At 41.9% G+C, this 20332-nt stretch overlaps 1 protein-coding gene across 1 annotated transcript in view; it reads right to left on the bottom strand.

The window, feature by feature from the left end:
* Positions 1 to 20332, bottom strand: part of TCP11L1 (t-complex 11 like 1) — a 168350-nt gene that overhangs the window by 14553 nt on the left and 133465 nt on the right. The window contains exons 7-10 of the mRNA XM_073576337.1: positions 14542 to 14678; positions 2421 to 2581; positions 1873 to 2054; positions 835 to 1007 (exon numbers count right to left, since the gene is read on the bottom strand). Coding sequence (XP_073432438.1) covers positions 835 to 1007; positions 1873 to 2054; positions 2421 to 2581; positions 14542 to 14678 — 653 coding nt within the window. The remainder of the gene's footprint in view (positions 1 to 834; positions 1008 to 1872; positions 2055 to 2420; positions 2582 to 14541; positions 14679 to 20332) is intronic.

Raw genomic sequence — 20332 nt, 5'->3', positions numbered from 1 at the left:
CCTACAGCTATGCCAATGGAAATACTCACATGGCTGTCAACATGGCTATTGGAAGACTGGGAGGGAACAGCAGAAGCAAAAAATACATTTACAAAAGGTGTTAAAAGATGTACAACGTTCTTCAGCTTAGTGTCCACAGCTCCGATGCAGACTTGTGATCCTCTATGAGGCTGTGAGCAGTGAAGCCCCCCAGTTACTCCCGGACAGCCTGAAGGGCCACGACTGCAGGATCAGGCCACACGGGCTTTGTATGGCGCCTGTGCACACAGGGCAGAATGCCGCCCTACTCACCTATGGTAGGAGAATGCTGAATAGTAGGAGCATGCAAAAGTGTGAAAAACCCGAGGGAAAGAGACTTCAATTAGTGGAGAGATAGGAGGCGATTTTATATGAAAGCTTTACCCATGTACAATGTACCGTAATATATGCCGCCTCTGTCTGCGGTTAGAAGGCTATTGTATACATTTTCATATTGCAAGTAAATTAAGATAAAATGATGTTAAACAGTACAGAAGAAAGGAGACTGAAATATATTAGAAACCAGGGGCTGCTTATTTTCTCCCCCAGAAACAGCGCCACTCTTGTACATGGGTTGTCTATGGTATCGCAGCCTAGTCCTATTTACTTCAATGACGATAAGCTGCGGTACCAGACTCAGCAATTTCTGAGAATAAGAACCTTTTTTTCCAACATCATACAATCCTGGAATTTCCAACCTACCATTGTACATACTAAATATCCTCTACAGATGTCCTGAATAGAGTCCATGAGACTTGTCCCAGTGGCTACAGGAAGCTTCCCACATGACAGATTACAAGGGGCAGACATGGTTACCTATTAATCGGTAGATGTGGTTGGCTGGGGAGGCCGCGGTCCGGATCTGCCCTCTGAGGGACGCCTCTCTCTCTGCGGAGAAGGGGGGATATCCATGCTGAGAGCAATAGCTGCTCAGGTCCACACAGATCTTCTCACTGACCGTTGCCAGGACCTCCTCTGTACTGGTAGAACTACAGGACCGGACAAGGGAGAAAAGGGATCATTACTGCCAGGATTCTGTGATGACGCACACAACATTCTCCCGGTAAGAGACAAAGCATTCTAGAGAAGCCATAACAATATGTCACCGATTTCTGTGGTTTCTTGCACATGGACTTATGAGAACATCAGGCCATGTATATGGTCATGGTGACCCACGCAGACAGGGGTGGATTATTTCAGTTCATATATCAAGCCTGAATCGTGCGCACAGACAAGAAAGCGTTTAGATCATTTCATCTATTTACTGTAAATCTAAGTCTGTCTAACAAATGTGGGCGTCAGTAACCAACAATCTGGGCCGCTGACGGCCATAATACATCTTTATAGTAGATTCTGTTCCTTTTTCAAATACACGGCTCCAGACCCCTGATTAGGGATTTCTGAGATACCTGCAATCAACACCGCAGTGCGATGAGGAGACTACTGGAGATGGAAATAATATGGAGCCCAATGGGAATCCTCCGCCATTGAAGCTCCATATAGTGGGGGCTGTGACAGCTATGTGTAAAAGGAGACAGGGGATTTTAAGCACTGTGATAAAAAAAAGGCTTTCAATATACAGATGTATAATAAAAAAAAAAAATGAAATTCTCGGTACAATTTAATTGGCTGTTATCAAGCACAGATGCCTTGTCTGGATGGCTGGACAGCAGTTAACTGATCTATGGGGATAATAAGCAATCTTTATGACATATTTTAGCAGATCGTGATTGGCTTTCAGTATACATCTATACAGAATTGCCAACAAAGAGGAAAGGGTAACCCTGGCTGACCGCACAGAGGAGGGAAGTCTCCTTTAATCGTCCCATGCAATGATTTCATCAGTCTACTTACGGAGATCCCACACCTTCCAACAAAAGTCTAATGAGACTCTTCATTCTGTCCATAAAAGCAGCGTGACTGCTGATGCCAGGAGAAGTGGAATTCTGTATGATCAGGAGCAACGTCCCCAGCAACGTGAGCTGTGTCGCCTCCACCTTTATCTCCTGGAAGCGGATCTGATCCATTACCAGAGTCTGGACAAAGCAATCAATGAAAGACAGAGGAATATCAATAATATTATAAAACCAAGTGTTTGATATAATAATGTTTAGGGTCAATCATTGATGATCTGTAGATCAGATATATGTGTCTAACCAGTGGAGGTGCAAGTGCAAGACATCTGATCCATAATGACACCATCCTGCTGGCACATAAAGCTAAAAGCCCTATCTGGATAGTATATGCCATGAATGTCTGATTGGGTCTGAGGGTCTCACTGATGTCCAGAGTTAGGTGCCTGCTACACAACTTGTACGCAGTGATTTCCTATTAGTGTGTATGGGAGATAGTGGGACATTTGCCACGTCCTCACATATATGACTCAAAAACTAAATTCATACCTCTGGGAAGGGTCTACATTCATAGTCCCATGTGAGAAGTTTGATGTAGGCATGATTTAACACAGTGGTGGGAGAAAGAGAGCTGGAGGAAGCTGCGACAGAGTTCTTAGCCAAAAGCTCAGCCGTTTCCTGAATCCAGCTTGTGACCAATTCTAAAGAATCTAGACAAGAGGGAAAAAACATGAGGTTATAAGAAAATCACACTTAGGCCGGCGTCACACTAGAGAGAAATACGAAGGAGTGAGAGGCGTTAAAACCACGCATTGCACACGGACCAATGATTCTCTATGGGGTAGCTCCCATCAGCCGTATTTTTCTCGCGTATTTTTTACAGGCCGCAGCATGCTGCGATTGTCAGCGTACTACGCCCGTAGTACACCAATGTAAGTCTATGGGTGTGCATAAAAATGCATTACACACAGACCAGATGTGTGACTTGCAAGAAATACGCACCCGGTGTCTTTTAGAAAAGCCGGCAATTCAGTGCACGATACAGTAAAATCACACTGACAGGTTTAATAAAGAAACGAAAGAAAGGATATATACACATAGAATACACACACTATATATATACATATACATACACACACATAATATATACAGAATATATATATATTTTTTTTTTTTTCATAGAGCTTTACATAGTAGAATAGCTGCAAAATCAATTGCCGGCTTTTGTAAAATCATTCCCCAACCCACAACCCGACATGAAATGACACATGGTTTACATACAGTAAACCATTTCATTTCATGCTTTTTTCTATATGTCTTTCACTAGTAATTAGATGAGTGTTTGTGTGTAAAATTTGGGAGGTGTAGGTGTTAATTTAAGAGGTTAATTGGTTGGCAAAAATTGCGTGGGCTCCCACAGTAATTTGTCAACCAGAGAGGTAAAGCAGGTGAGTGAGGGAAGATTTTAATAGCCTTGAGAGGGAGCATTGTTTTTGCCCCCCCCCCCCCCCCGGCTGCAAAAATCTGCGCCCAGACACCCCAGAAAAGGCACATCTATAAGATGTGCCTTTTCTGGCACTTATCCTCTCTATTCCCACTGCCCTGTAGCGGTGGTGAATGGGTTAATAACAAAGGGTTAATGTTACCTGTTATAAATGGGTCACCGAGGAGGATGGCAGGAACAGGCTAAGTCACCAGAAGACCAGAGAGGTTGGTAACTAAGCGGATTGCAGACCCCTGATCCTATCCACACAACTAGCAGTAGCCGTGGAGCGTTCCTACGATGCCCTAGAAGCTTCGTCACAGCCGGAGGACTAACTAAGCCTAAAGACAGAAAGATGAAATCTAAAATGCCCCTGAGCAGATCCCCAAAGGAATAGACAGCCCCCAAACATATATTGTCGGTGAGACCAGATAAGACACAAACACAGGCAGAGAACAGACTGAGCAAACGGTGGGGCCCAAGCTGTCTAGACAGGACAAGACAGAAAAAGATACTGTCTGCAATCACGCACAAAACCCTGAAAAAGTCCAACACTTCTGATATACAAAAAAAAACTGAGATCACACGATCTCACCCCCGCTAGATCATCACTCTGGTATAAACTGGCAGCAAGCAAAAAGATACAAACATAACAGAGGACTGAACAAGCTGCAACATATGAAGCAGGCCCCAGCGCTGCCCCCAGCAGGGAGCACGCTGAACCCTAGCAGCAAAGCAAAAAAAGACACAACCAGATTAGATGCAAAGGATTAGCAAAAGAATCACTTAACTGAACATGCAGATCAGGCAGGGGACAAAAGAGCCCCAAATGCACACAGAGGAAAAAATCACCAGCAACCTTCAAGAGCAGCCAGCTCCATTATATGCTCCCAGCCAGCAATGCCAGATTCCCAATTATCATCGTCAGGAAGAGAACCTCCATCTATCTGGCCAGCTTCACTACTCTCAGTAACCACCAGAGGAAGGAGAGGGAGCTTCGGCTCAGAAATCCGAGCAAGGGAGTTCACAACAGTACTCCCCCCTTGAGGAGGGGTCACCGAACCCTCATCCACGCCACCAGGCTGATCAGGATGGGCCTGGTGAAAGGCACAAATCAATCTCTTGGCATGGATGTCAGAAGCAGAGATCCAAGAATTATCCTCCTGGCCAAAACCCTTCCACTTGACCAAGTACTGAAGCCTCCGTCTAGCCAGACGAGAATCCAATATCTTCTCTACCTCATACTCCAAATTACCCTTAACCAGTACAGGGTCAGGAGGTGCTGCCATGGGAACGACTGGCTCCACAAACCTTGTCAACAAGATTTATGAAAGACGTTATGAATCTTAAACGTAACTGGAAGAGCCAAACTAAAAGAAACGGGGGTTAAGGATTTCCAAAATCTTATAAAGGTCCAATAAACCTTGGCTTGAATTTTGGAGATGCAACCTTCATGGGAATATTTTTTCAGGACAACCAAACCATATCACCCACTTTAAACCGGGGACCAATGGTCCTATGCCGGTTGCAAAACTGTTGGGCCTTTTCCTGAGAGTGGGACAACTTATCCACTACTTGGTCCCAAAAAATCTGTTGCATTCTCTCTACCACAGAATCCACACCTGGGCAGGCAGAAGCTTCTACCTGCCCCGAAGAAAATCAAGGATGAAACCCAAAGTTACAAAAGAAAGGAGACATCAAAGTGGCAGAACTAGCCCTATTGTTAAGCACGAATTCGGCCAAGGGCAAAAATGAGACCCAATCATTCTTATCAGCAGATATGAAACATCTCAAATAGGACTCCAACGTCTGGTTTGTTCTCTCAGTCTGCCCATTGGTCTGAGGATGAAATGCACAGGAGAAAGACAACTGAATTCCCAGTTTGGAACAAAAAGCCCTCCAAAATCTGAAAACAAACTGGACCCCTCTGTCCAACACAATGTTCTCAGGAATCCCGTGCAAACTAACCACTTGTTGTAAAAACAAGGGCATCAACTCAGAAGAAGATGGAAACTTTGGGAGTGGTACAAGATGGAACATCTTAGAAAATCTATCACAGATCACCCAAATAACAGTCATTCTATGAGAGACAGGGAGATCAGAGATAAAATCCATTGAAATATGGGTCCATGGCCTCCTGGGAACCGGCAGGGGCATCAACAAACCACTAGCACGAGAACAGGGCTTAGACCGAGAACAAGTCCCACAGGACTGCACAAAATTCCTGACATCACGAGATAAGGCAGGCCACCAAAAAGACCGACACACCAAATCTGTGGTACCAAAGATACCTGGATGACCAGCCAACACGGAGCAATGAATTTCAGACATTAGTCTTTTCCTCCACTGGTCAGGGACATACAATTTTCCCATAGGGCATCGTTCAGGTTTATCCTCCTGAAATTCCTCCAGGGCACGTCTCAGATCAGGAGAGATGGTGGAAAGAACTACACCCTCATTTAGAATGGTCGTAGGCTCGGTCACGTCAAGAGAATCCGCAAAGAAACTCCTAGAGAGGGCGTTCGCCTTAACATTCTAAGTGCCCGGAAGAAAGGAGACCACAAAATTAAAACGCGTAAAAAACAAGGCCCACCTAGCCTGTTTAGGATTCAAGCGCTTGGTTGATTCAAGATAAATCAAATTCTTGTGATCGGTGAGGATCACAACTTGATGTCTAGCTCCCTCCAACTAATGTCTCCACTCTTCAAATGCCCACTTCATGGCCAAAAATTCCTGATTCCCCACATCATAGTTACGTTCAGTTGGAGAACATTTTCATAAAAGAAGGCACAGGGATTCATCTTAGAGGTTACCGGATCTCTTTGAGACAAAACAGCTCCTGCACCAATCTCAGAAGCATCTAGCTCCACCTGAAAAGGGAGTGAAATATCAGGTTGCCGTAGAACCGGAGCAGAAGTGAATCTCTGCTTAAGCTCCTGAAATGCCGAGACTGCCTCTGGAGACCAATTTACCACATCAGCGCCTTTTTGGTCAAATCCGTCAAAGGTTTAACAATACCAGAAAAATTACTTAAAAATTTACGGTAAAAATTAGCAAAACCCAAAAACTTCTGAAGAGCCTTCAGAGAAGTGGGCTGAACCTAATCATAAATGGCCTGTACCTTGGCCGAGTCCATTTCAATAGCAGACGGGGACAAAATGAATCCCAAAAACGAAATCCTCTGTACACCAAAAAGACATTTCGATCCCTTAACATACAGAGTATTTTCCCTCAAAATCAGGAACACAGTCTGGACATGTTCCACATGAGAATCCCAATCACTGGAAAAAAATCAAAATATCATCCAGATAAATGATTAAAAACTTATCCACAAGGTCCCGGAAAATATTGTTCATAAAAGATTGGAAGACGGAAGGGGCATTAGTGAGCCCAAAAGGCATCGTCACCAGGTACTCAAAATGTCCCTCCGGAGAATTAAACGCAGTCTTCCTTTCATCCCCGTGCTTGATGCGAATAAGATTATACGCCCCCCTGAGGTCAAGTTTGGCAAACCAACAAGCACTTTTAACTTTGGAAAATAAATCAGAAATCAAGGGTAACGGATACGGATATTTAACAGTGATTTTGTTAAGGGAACGATAGTCAATACATGGCCTTAATGAGCCATCTTTTTTGGCCACAAAGAAAAAACCAGCACCCAAAGGCGAAGAGGATGGTCTGATATAACCCTTCTCCAATGATTCCTTGATATAAGATCACATAGCATCATGTTCAGGTACAGATAAGTTGAAAAGCCAACCCTTGGGAAATTTACAACCGGGCATTAACTCAATTGCGCAGTCATAACTCCTATGAGGGGGCAAAGCAGCGGACTTACTCTCACTAAATACATCAGAAAAATCAGCCAAATAGTCAGGAACATTATGAGACTGGGGAGAGGTGGAGAAAACAGGAGTGTCACTAAGAGCACATTGACAACCCCAACTCACCACAGACAGAGATTTCCAATCTAAAACAGGATTATGGGTTTGCAACCAAGGAAAACCCAGTACAATAGTATCATGTATATTGTGCAACACCAAAAATTTACAATGCTCTTGATGGTCTGGGGCAACCCGCATTACCACCTGGGTCCAAAACTGGGGTTTATTCTCCGCCAAAGGGGTAGCATCAATCAAGGGAATAGGGCTTCTCAGGGGCACCATGGGAAAACCACAACGCTTGGCATAGTCAAGATCCATCAGATTCAAAGCTACTCCTGAATCCACAAAGGCCTTAGCAGAAAAAGTAGACAAGGAGCAGATCAAGGTAACCGCCAAAAGGAACTTAGGCTGTACACTGCCCACCACAAATGCGTGAGCAAATCTTTTTTCTCGTTTAGGGCAGACAGAAATAAAATGAGAGGCGGCCCCACAAAAAAGTATAACTTATTACGCCTTCTGAACTCTTGACGTTGCACCCTAGACAAAACCCTATCACATTGCATGGGTTCAGAAGTTTGTTCAAAAGGCAGCACGGCCTCTCGCTTACCTTTACGTTCACGTAAACGTCAATTTGAATGGCTAATGACATGGAGTCGTTAAGACCAGAGGGGACAGGAAATCCCACCATAACATCTTTTACGGTTTCTGCCAGACCTTTCCGAAAGAGAGCTGCTAGGGCATGATCATTCCATTTAGTAAGGACCGCCCACTTTCGGAACTTCTAGCAGTATAACTCCGCAGCATCCTAACCCTGGTTCAATGCCAATAAGATCTTCTCAGCTTGATCAATAGTATTAGGTTCATCATACAACAACCCCAGGGCCTGAAAAAACGCATCCACATTAGCCAGAATAGGATCTCCAGGTGTCAGAGAAAAAGCCCAATCCTGGGGATCGCCGCGCAGCAGGGAGATGACAATTTTAACCTGCTGCACTGAGCTCCCCGATGAATTAAGCTTCAAAGCAAGAAATAGTTTACAGTTAGTCTTGAAATTCAAAAATTTAGACCAATCCCCAGAAAACACATCAGGAGTAGGGATCTTTGGTTCTACAGAAGATGATTGAGCAGAAATTCCCCGCACTTCAGCAGCAAGCTGCTCAACACGATCAGATCATTGCTTAGTCTCCATTAAAGAAAAAATCCTACGGCCCCAGAGAAAAAGAGGAAAATATATATATACATATATATATAAAAAAAACTGACACTTTTTTTTTTTTTTTACAATTCCTTCCTTCTTTTGAGTACCCTAGAGTCTGCGGTTAGGCTGGTGATTCTGTTATGAATGGGTCACCGAGGAGGATGGCAGGAACAGGCTAAGCCACCAGAAGACCAGAGAGGTTGGTAACTAAGCGGATTGCAGACCCCTGATCCTATCCGCACAACTAGCAGTAGCCGTGGAGCGTTCCTACGATGCCCTAGACACTTCGTCACAGCCGGAGGACTAACTAAGCCTAAAGACAGAAAGATGAAATCTAAAATGCCCCGGAGCAGATCCCCAAAGGAATAGACAGCCCCCAAACATATATTGTCGGTGAGACCAGATGAGACACAAACACAGTCAGAGAACAGACTGAGCAAACAGTGGGGCCCAAGCTGTCTAGACAGGACAGGAAAGAAAAAGATACTGTCTGCAATCACGCACAATACCCTAAAAAAGTCCAACACTTCTGATATACAAATAAAACTGAGATCACACGATCTATAAGACACTGATCCATTATTAACGCTAGACTATGAAAGGGTTAAAAAACACACAGACATTAATTAAAAAGTGTTTTAATGAAATAAAGACACCAAGTTTTTGACTAATTTTTATTACTCTGCTATTCCAAAATTAAACCATGATCTGCAAAAAAACCCATAAAAAAATCAACAATATCCTTACCTCTCCGCCATTCAGTCATGTTCCACGCTGTAATCCTTCACAAGGGGTTAAATAGTTTACAATGAGGACCGATGCTAATGCGACCAGCCCCATTGTAAACTACTACAGAATGAATTAATTCAGCTCTGCCCAGCCTCCCTGTGTTGTGAACTCATTTTCTGGTCTACCAGTTGTGAGTTCTCCTTCCGGGCTCCCTCTGGTGGTAACAGGAGGTAGTGAGGTTGATTTAATTAGTAGAGATCTGCCACCTGATGATGAGGATGGATAATGGTTGGATCTCTGGAATCTCAGACTGGATTTAAGACAGCCGACGCCCTAGTCTGGTGCTGGTGATTCCTTCTGGCTTTTCAGGTCTTGGTTTTCAGCTCTGTTCCAGTCATCTCAAGCTAAGTGTTTCTGCTAATGTTCACACTTGATTTTGTTGGTCTATTCAGTTTTTTGTGTGGTCAGCCAGCCCCGGCTGGGGCTGTGCTGAATTTCCACTCTTATTTATCTGTATTTGCCAATTTGCTTTTTGTCCCTTATTAGATTGGCCTCTTTTTTGCTCTGTCTCAGAATATTTCAGATTGCTGATATAGTGGGAGAAGTCTAGTGACTTCAGGGTTAATTTTGTTATCAGACGTGTTGGACATTATTTTTGTAGGGTTTTTTGGGCAGATTGCAGACAGTGTCTTTCCTTTCCAGTTAGTTTGAGCCCCATCGTTTGCTCAGCCTATTTTCCTGCCTGTGTTTGTGTTTTCATCTTGTTTCACCGTCAATACATGTGTGGGGGCTGTCTATTCCTTTGGGGTATGCTCTGGGGCAGTTTGTTTTCCCCTTTTCTTGCTTTAGGCTTAGTTAGTCCTCCGGCTGTGACGAGGCATCGTAGGAACGCTCCACGGCTGCTGCTAGTTGTGTGGTTAGGAACAGGGGTCTGCAATCTGCATAGTTACCAACCTCTCTGGTTTTCTGTGACTTAGCTTGTTAAGTTTTCCTCCTCGGTGACCCATTCATAACATCCCTGGCTGCCTGGAGATGAACTGAGCATGGGAAAAAATGCAGAAACTTTCCCATGCTAATTTGTTCATCTCTGGGCAGCCAGGGAGGCTGCGCAGAGCTGAACCAATTCATTCTGTAGTAGTTTACATTGGGGCTGGTCGTATTAGCACCAGTCCTCATTGCAAACTATTTAACCCCTTGTGAAGGATTACGGCGGAGAGATAAGGATATTGTTAATTTTTTATGTTTTTTTTGCAGATAATGGTTTAATTTTGGAATAGCAGAGTAATAAAAATTTGTCAAAATCTTGGTGTCTTTATTTCATTAAAAGACTTTTTAATTAATGTGTGTGTGTGTGTATGGTTTTTAACCCTTTCATAGTCTAGGGTTAATAATGGATCTGTGTCTCATTGACACCTCTCCATTATTAATCAGCTTAATATCACCTTCCAATCGCAAGGTAACATTAACCCTTTGTTATAAACCCATTTGCCACCCCTACAGGGCAATGGGAATAGAGAGGATAAGTGCCAGAAAAGGCACATCTTATAGATGCGCCTTTTCTGGGGTGTCTGGGGGCAGATTTTTGTAGCCGGGGGGAGTGGCCAAAAACAACGGTCCCTCTCAAGGCTATTAAAATCTGTCCTCACTCACCTGCCTTACCACTCTGGTTTTTACAACGAATTAACCCCTCTTAAATTAACACCTACACCTCCCAAATTTTACACACAAATTCATTGAATTACTAGTGAGAGACATAAAAAAACATGAAATGAAATGGTTTACTGTATGTAAACCATGTGTCATTTCATGTCGGGTTTTGGAAGGATTTTAATGAAGCCGGCAAATGTTTCAGTGGCTATTCGGCTATGTAGAACTATATGAAATATATATATATATATATATATATATATATGTGTGTGTGTGTATCTTTATAACATGTAGCGGGGTTGGACAAAATAATGGAAACACCTAACGTTTTGGCATCATAATCTTCTAACATGTTATAAACATGCAAACCGTGACATATGGTAAATGTTTTGTAGTTGATTATTTGTTATGTGATATGTGTATGTAAATTAACTGTTTGTTTTGCAGAATTGTAAGAACATTGATGAAAACCTGATACCAATGGCAGACCTCTCTGATTTTCAAAGTGGCCAAATTGTTGGTGCTCGTATGGCAGGCGCAAGTATAACAGAAAGTGCCCGAATGCTTGGCGTGTCAAGAGGTACTGTCTCCAAAGTAATGACTGCGTTTGAAAGAGAAGGAAAAATGTCCGCAGCAAAGCACAGGTCCGGACGAAAGTCGAAGTTGACTGAGAGAGACCGTCAGACTCTAAAGCGAATTGAGAGAGAGGATCGCAAGACCACGGCTCTGAAAATCACTGATGAGCTCAATGAACACCTACAGAACCCAGTTTCCACGAAAAATGTTCGTTGGCAGCTGCATAAATCTGGATTCCACGGAAGAGCTGCAATTCGAAAACCGCTGCTCTCAATGACAAATGTTTCCAAGCGTTTAGAGTGGTGTAGAAACCTCCAGAATAGGCCCCTCGAGTAGTGGAAACGTGATATTCTCAGACGAATCATAGTTTACCCTCTTTCTGACCTCCGGCTGAGTGTACATTTGGAGACAGCCGAAAGAAGCATTCCATCCAGACTGCCATCTCCCAACCGTAAAACATGGCGGAGTTTCTGTGATGATCTGGGGTGCTATTTCGTGGAGATCCGCCGGGCCAATGATATCCCTTCATGGAAGGATTAACAGCTGCGATTATTTAGGCATTTTGGGCGACCAAGTGCATCCTATGGTTCAAGCACTGTTCCCGGAGGGGAACGCCATCTTTCAGGATGATAATGCACCAATTCATACAGCTAGAATCATTAAAGCATGGCACGAGGAACATTCTAATGAAGTTGAGCATCTCATCTGGCCCCCACAATCCCCAGACCTCAACATTATTGAGCATTTATGTCCGATTTTAGAGATTCAAGTAAGACATCGATTTCCACCGCCATCGTCGCTCAAAGAACTGGAGGGTGTTTTAATTGAAGAATGGGCTACAATTCCTTTGGAAACAATTCACACCTTGTATGAATCCATACCTCGGATAATTGAGGCTGTAATCGCCGCAAAAGGTGGACCTACACCATATTAACCTAACTTTTGTTGATGTTTCCAGGTGTTTCCATTATTTTGTCCAACCCCTATATATATATATATATATATATATACACAGTGCCTACAAGTAGTATTCAACCCCCCTGCAGATTTAGCAGGTTTGATAAGATGCAAATAAGTTAGAGCCTTCAAACTTCACACAAGAGCAGGATTTATTAACAGATGCATAAATCTTACAAACCAAAAAGTTATGTTGCTCAGTTAAATTTTAATAAATTTTAAACATACAAGTGTGGGTCAATTATTATTCAACCCCTAGGTTTAATATTTTGTGGAATAACCCTTGTTTGCAATTACAGCTAATAATCGTCTTTTATAAGACCTGATCAGGCCGGCACAGGTCTCTGGAGTTATCTTGGCCCACTCCTCCATGCAGATCTTCTCCAAGTTATCTAGGTTCTTTGGGTGTCTCATGTGGACTTTAATCTTGAGCTCCTTCCACAAGTTTTCAATTGGGTTAAGGTCAGGAGACTGACTAGGCCACTCCAACACCTTGATTTTTTCCCTCTTGAACCAGGCCTTGGTTTTCTTGGCTGTGTGCTTTGGGTCGTTGTCTTGTTGGAAGATGAAATGACGACCCATCTTAAGATCCTTGATGGAGGAGCGGAGGTTCTTGGCCAAAATCTCCAGGTAGGCCGTGCTATCCATCTTCCCATGGATGCGGACCAGATGGCCAGGCCCCTTGGCTGAGAAACAGCCCCACAGCATGATGCTGCCACCACCATGCTTGACTGTAGGGATGGTATTCTTGGGGTCGTATGCAGTGCGATCCAGTCTCCAAACGTCACGTGTGTGGTTGGCATCAAAGATCTCGATCTTGGTCTCATCAGACCAGAGAACCTTGAACCAGTCTGTCTCAGAGTCCTCCAAGTGATCATGAGCAAACTGTAGACGAGCCGTGACATGACGCTTTGAAAGTAAAGGTACCTTACGGGCTCGTCTGGAACGGAGACCATTGCGGTGGAGTACGTTACTTATGGTATTGACTGAAACCAATGTCCCCACTGCCATGAGATCTTCCCGGAGCTCCTTCCTTGTTGTCCTTGGGTTAGCCTTGACTCTTCGGACAAGCCTGGCCTCGGCACGGGAGGAAACTTTCAAAGGCTGTCCAGGCCGTGGAAGGCTAACAGTAGTTCCATAAGCCTTCCACTTCCGGATGATGCTCCCAACAGTGGAGACAGGTAGGCCCAACTCCTTGGAAAGGGTTTTGTACCCCTTGCCAGCCTTGTGACCCTCCACGATCTTGTCTCTGATGGCCTTGGAATGCTCCTTTGTCTTTCCCATGTTGACCATGTATGAGTGCTGTTCACAAGTTTGGGGAGGGTCTTAGTCAGAAAAGGCTGGAAAAAGAGATAATTAATCCAAACATGTGAAGCTCATTGTTCTTTGTGCCTGAAATACTTCTTAATACTTTAGGGGAACCAAACAGAATTCTGGTGGTTTGAGGGGTTGAATAATAAATGACCCTCTGAATAAACTTTTCACAATTTAAAAAAAAATTAAACAAAGAAATAACATTCTTTTTTGCTGCAGTGCATTTCACACTTCCAGGCTGATCTACAGTCCAAATGTCACAATGCCAAGTTAATTCCGAATGTATAAACCTGCTAAATCTGCAGGGGGTTGAATACTACTTGTAGGCACTGTATATATATATATATATATATATATATATATATATATATATATATATATATATATATATATACACACACAGTATATATGCATTCTATGTGTCTATATCTATTCTTTCGTTTGTGTTTCAAAACCTGTCATTGGGCTCCGTTATATGTCCATTTTGCAAGCCTGCGAGAAAAAAACGGTATACGGATTACATATGGATGGTTACATGGGCAAAATACGCGGCCACACCCTGACAACAAATTACATACGGATCACTATTTAGGGACCATTTCTGCATATTACGGCAGTAAAATACGGACCATATTTTTATACGTTGTGTGTGACTCCAGCCTAAAAGAATAAAACAGTGCCACACTGTCCACAGGTTAGTCCTATTCACTTTAGGGGAGTGCAATTCCTGATACAACCTGGGTACATATGTAGAAGACAGCGGAAATTTTTTCAACCTCTTCAAAAATTCTGAAGTTTTGGTTTTACAGATTTTCAACCCTCCCAGATCCTGACATGCATGCAGCACAAAACAGATTAGGTCACACGTGAAGAACGCCGTACTTGGTTGCTTTTCAAAGAAGTCCTGGAATTTTTTCCTCTCGTACTCCACAGACTGTTGCATTAAATGTGGACGAATGCTGCTGATGGCAAAGTTGGCCATATCTAATTTCATCAGATCCAAAACGGCAAAGATTGCTCTGTGAAACAAGAACAGCAAAAATCAACATCAATAGTGGGAAGGAAGGAGACATCTCCAACCACAGTGTGATGATCAGGAAACATTTTTATACACACATAGTTAATTCTTTTTAATCAGACACATCTCATCCTCACATTACTTTCATATTTAATATATTTTTTACCACATTTTATTCATTTCATGTAAAGAAATACATTATTTTTGTCTGCTCCTCCATTTATTATTTTATGCCCCTAATTTTATTTTTGGAATCCTACTTTCTCTATTAAAAATACCACTGACATTTCCTTATATATGTAGCTTGCCCACAATCTTGCCCTTACATAGCATGGCTGTATTGGTGTTGTGCGTATAGCGTGCCTTCGCTGTGTGCACATGACGTCATGGACAGCGTGACCGTGCCTTTTGGTGGCGTTGCAGCGAGGCCTGCGACAGGGGCGCTATCGCCGCGGCTCATGATGCGGCCTATAGCTTGCACCAGGGTAAGTCCCTCATCAATGGGCCGTGTCTGACTACTGCTGCGTATATATAAACTACCATATGGCCTTCCAACCCCATCACTCCCTGACGAAGCAACGTGTGAAACGCGCGTTGGAGTGTGAGGTGGCGGTGCAGCACATGCAGCATGAACTCAGGTTAGTAATACTTCCTTTTTCACTTAATCCTAATGAGCTATATCTTTATATTATATCGCACTATGCACCTTTCTTGTCAGCAATATGGCATATAATGATTAATGAAGATTAATGAACATACCTACATGAACTTCTAAGATAATAAATAAAATCTAAGTTATTATTATTAAATAAATATATATATATATCCAACAATGTAGACAAGCTCACTCCTGTGAACCACCTGGAACCTCAGCTGACCTGGTTAACTCCGTTGTGCCCGGATCTGGATGTAGGAGTCCATCCATACAAATGTGAACAACGACAAAGCAAAGTCCAGCAATAACGTGAGCAATCCAGGATGCTGTTAAAAAATTATTTTCTCTTTCTTTTTATTGATAAATCCATTAAAATACAATGGTCCAAGCAGTTCAAAACAGCAATAACGCAGGAAAGTAGTGCAGATAGGACTACGCGTTTCAGTGGTAAAACCCGCCTTCTTCACGGTCCAGAATCTGATCTTCTTTCCAAACATGGAACCTTATATACATCCCACTCCCATTAGGGTAATTATAAACATATGTGAGAGACTAAAAAACATGTGTTATAAAAGCAGATCAAACATATAAACTATCCACATATTGATCAGTATACAACATGCATAAGAATTATAAAAAAAGGATTCAACATATTAGAGAAAAATACATTAGGAATGTCCAATAACCTGACCAAAAGATTTACGTGGTACAAAAACATATAACAATAGTACTAACCAGTATTGTATAGTACAAATACAGTGGGGAAAAAAAGTATTTAGTCAGTCAGCAATAGTGCAAGTTCCACCACTTAAAAAGATGAGAGGCGTCTGTAATTTACATCATAGGTAGACCTCAACTATGGGAGACAAACTGAGAAAAAAAAATCCAGAAAATCACATTGTCTGTTTTTTTTTCATTTTATTTGCATATTATGGTGGAAAATAAGTATTTGGTCAGAAACAAGCAATCAAGATTTCTGGCTCTCACAGACCTGTAACTTCTTCTTTAAGAGTCTCCTCTTTCCTCCACTCATTAACTGTAGTAATGGCACCTGTTTAAACTTGTTATCAGTATAAAAAGACACCTGTGCACACCCTCAAACAGTCTGACTCCAAACTCCACTATGGTGAAGACCAAAGAGCTGTCAAAGGACACCAGAAACAAAATTGTAGCCCTGCACCAGGCTGGGAAGACTGAATCTGCAATAGCCAACCAGCTTGGAGTGAAGAAATCAACTGTGGGAGCAATAATTAGAAAATGGAAGACATACAAGACCACTGATAATCTCCCTCGATCTGGTGCTCCACGCAAAATCCCACCCCGTGGGGTCAGAATGATCACAAGAACGATGAGCAAAAATCCCAGAACCACGCGGGGGGACCTAGTGAATGAACTGCAGAGAGCTGGGACCAATGTAACAAGGCCTACCATAAGTAATACACTACGCCACCATGGACTCAGATCCTGCAGTGCCAGACGTGTCCCACTGCTTAAGCCTGTACATGTCCGGGCCCGTCTGAAGTTTGCTAGAGAGCATTTGGATGATCCAGAGGAGTTTTGGGAGAATGTCCTATGGTCTGATGAAACAAAACTGGAACTGTTTGGTAGAAACACAACTTGTCGTGTTTGGAGGAAAAAGAATACTGAGTTGCATCCATCAAACACCATACCTACTGTAAAGCATGGTGGTGGAAACATCATGCTTTGGGGCTGTTTCTCTGCAAAGGGGCCAGGACGACTGATCCGGGTACATGAAAGAATGAATGGGGCCATGTATCGTGAGATTTTGAGTGCAAACCTCCTTCCATCAGCAAGGGCATTGAAGATGAAACGTGGCTGGGTCTTTCAACATGACAATGATCCAAAGCACACCGCCAGGGCAACGAAGGAGTGGCTTCGTAAGAAGCATTTCAAGGTCCTGGAGTGGCCTAGCCAGTCTCCAGATCTCAACCCTATAGAAAACCTTTGGAGGGAGTTGAAAGTCCGTGTTGCCAAGCGAAAAGCCAAAAACATCACTGCTCTAGAGGAGATCTGCAGGGAGGAATGGGCCAACATACCAACAACAGTGTGTGGCAACCTTGTGAAGACTTACAGAAAACGTTTGACCTCTGTCATTGCCAACAAAGGATATATCACAAAGTATTGAGATGAAATTTTGTTTCTGACCAAATACTTATTTTCCACCATAATATGCAAATAAAATGAAAAAAAAAAACAGACAATGTGATTTTCTGGATTTTTTTTTCTCAGTTTGTCTCCCATAGTTGAGGTCTACCTATGATGTAAATTACAGACGCCTCTCATCTTTTTAAGTGGTGGAACTTGCACTATTGCTGACTGAATAAATACTTTTTTTCCCCACTGTATATCAATAGTGCATATTGTGGAAAATAATGATATTGCCTTTGTGGCAAGAAGAGCCCCGACTTTAGCAATATTAAACACCCAGCATGTTTAAAGAGCCAGATAAAATTTCCCCTAGCAATTGGTTAAAAACAACAGGATTTTTTAAATGTGGTGCCAATATTTGTAAGTGCTGCGGTTTTACTAATAAATCTAAAACATTTACATCTATCTCCAATAAAAAACAGTTTAATGTTTGTTCTTTTATAAACTGTAATACGGAGAATGTAGTGTATTTAATTAATTGCAATATATGCCGTATGCAATATGTAGGTTGTACGATGAATCCCCTTAAAACTAGAATCCGCAAACACCTGTCAGACGCTAGTAATTTGCCTATGGTTGGTGCATCAGTAGTATCCCGACATTTTTCAAAAAAACATAATGGAGATTTACGTGGTTTCTCCTTTATGGGCATTGAGCATGTAAAAAAACCATTGAGGGGTGGAGATTTTCACAAAAAAGTGCTTGCAAGAGAAAGTAGGTGGATATTTAAGTTGGGGACACGTATGCCACAGGGCTTTAATAACCGCCTGGATATCATTATGCACTATTGATATATTTGTACTATACAATACTGGTTAGTACTATTGTTATATGTTTTTGTACCACTTAAATCTTTTGGTCAGGTTATTGGACATTCCTAATGTATTTTTCTCTAATATGTTGAATCCTTTTTTTTTATAATTCTTATGCATGTTGTATACTGATCAATATGTGGATAGTTTATATGTTTGATCTGCTTTTATAACACGTTTTTTAGTCTCTCACATATGTCTATAATTACCCTAATGGGAGTGGGATGTATATAAGGTTCCATGTTTGGAAAGCAGATCAGATATATATATATTTTACATTCCACGGAACTTTATACTATTGAAATTATATTTGATTTATTGTTTACACTCTTATTCATTCATAATGTTGGGTTCAATTTTCTGGTATTAACATCTGATATACAGGTGCTTTTCATAAAATAAGAATATCATCAAAAAGTTAATATATTTAAGTTCAATACATAAAGTGAAACTCATATTATATAGAGTCATTACAGACAAAGTGATCTATTTCAAGTGTTTACTTCTGTTAATGTTGATGATTATGGCTTAGGCTATGCGCACACAGTTTTTTGCCTCTGCAAATTTTGTAGTGAAAACCGCAGATAAATCCGCAGGACTAAAGTCCTGCGGTTTATCTGCGGTTTTACACCTCATAATGGATGAGGTGTGAAACCGCAGCGTTTCTGGACAAAAGAATTGACATGCTGCGGATTGTAAACCGCAGAAAAATCCGCAGCATGTGCACAGCGTTTTACAGTTTACCATTGAAAACAATGGTACTGTACAACGCACCTAAATCTGCTGCGAACCCGCAGCAGAATCCGCATCGTGTGTACATACCCTTACAGCCAATGAAAACCAAAAAGTCATTATCTCAGTAAATTAGAATAATTAACAAAAAACACCTGTAAAGGCTTCCTAAGCATTTAAAAAGGTCCACGTGTAAAGAAAATAACAGGCAGCACTGCCAAAACTACTGCCGATATAAAGCTATCATATCCATACTGCTAATAGAGGCTGAACCCCATGATCTCGGGTGCTGATGCAGAAAACACAGTATATAAATCCACATGGAAGGAAAGAAGACCATAGCACTCACCGATCCAGGTAAAAAAGTCCGCTTTATTTAGCAATCCACATTAACCCCTTCACCCCCAAGGGTGGTTTGCACGTTCATGACCGGGCCAATTTTTACAAATCTGACCACTGTACCTTTATGAGGTCATAACTCTGGAACGCTTCCATGGATCCTGGTGATTCTGACAATGTTTTCTCGTGACATATTGTACTTCATGTTAGTGGTAAAATTTCATTCAAATAACTTGCGTTTATTTGTGGGAAAAACGGAAAATTGGAAAAAATTTTGAAAATTTCGCAATTTTCCAACTTTGAATTTTTATGCCCTTAAATCACAGAGATACAGCACACAAAAATCTTGATAACTAACATTTCCCACATGTTTACTTTACATCAGCACAATTTTGGAACCAAAATTTTTTTTTGTTAGGAAGTTATAAGGGTTAAAAGTTGACCAGCGACTCATTTTTACAACACCATTTTATTTTTAGGACCACATCACATTTGAGGTCACTTTGAGGGGTCTATATGATAGAAAATACCCAAAAGTGACACCATTCTAAAAACTGCACCCCTTAAGGTGCTCAAAATCACATTCAAGAAGTTTATTAACCCTTTAGGTGCATCACAGGAATTTTTTTGAATATTTAAAAAAAAATGAACATCTAACTTTTTTTCACAAAAAAAATACTTCAGGTTCAATTTTTTTTATTTTACCAAGGGTAACAGGAGAAATTGGACTGCAAAAGTTATTGTGCAATTTGTCCTGAGTACGCTGATACCTGATATGTGGGGGGGGAACGACTGTTTTGGCGCATGGCAGAGCTCAGAATGGAAGGAGCGCCGTTTGACTTTTTCAATGCAAAATTGGCTGGAATTCAGATCGGATGCCATGTCACGCTTGGAGAGTCCCTGATGTACCTAAACAGTGGAAACCCCCTACAAATGACCCCATTTTGA

This window comes from Dendrobates tinctorius, unplaced genomic scaffold, assembly GCF_039654945.1.
Source record: "Dendrobates tinctorius isolate UK_male_01 unplaced genomic scaffold, ASM3965494v1 ptg000048l, whole genome shotgun sequence".
Lineage (NCBI taxonomy): Eukaryota > Metazoa > Chordata > Amphibia > Anura > Dendrobatidae > Dendrobates > Dendrobates tinctorius.
Note: the sequence above shows the minus strand (reverse complement) of the source record. Positions and strands in the feature narration are given on the sequence as shown.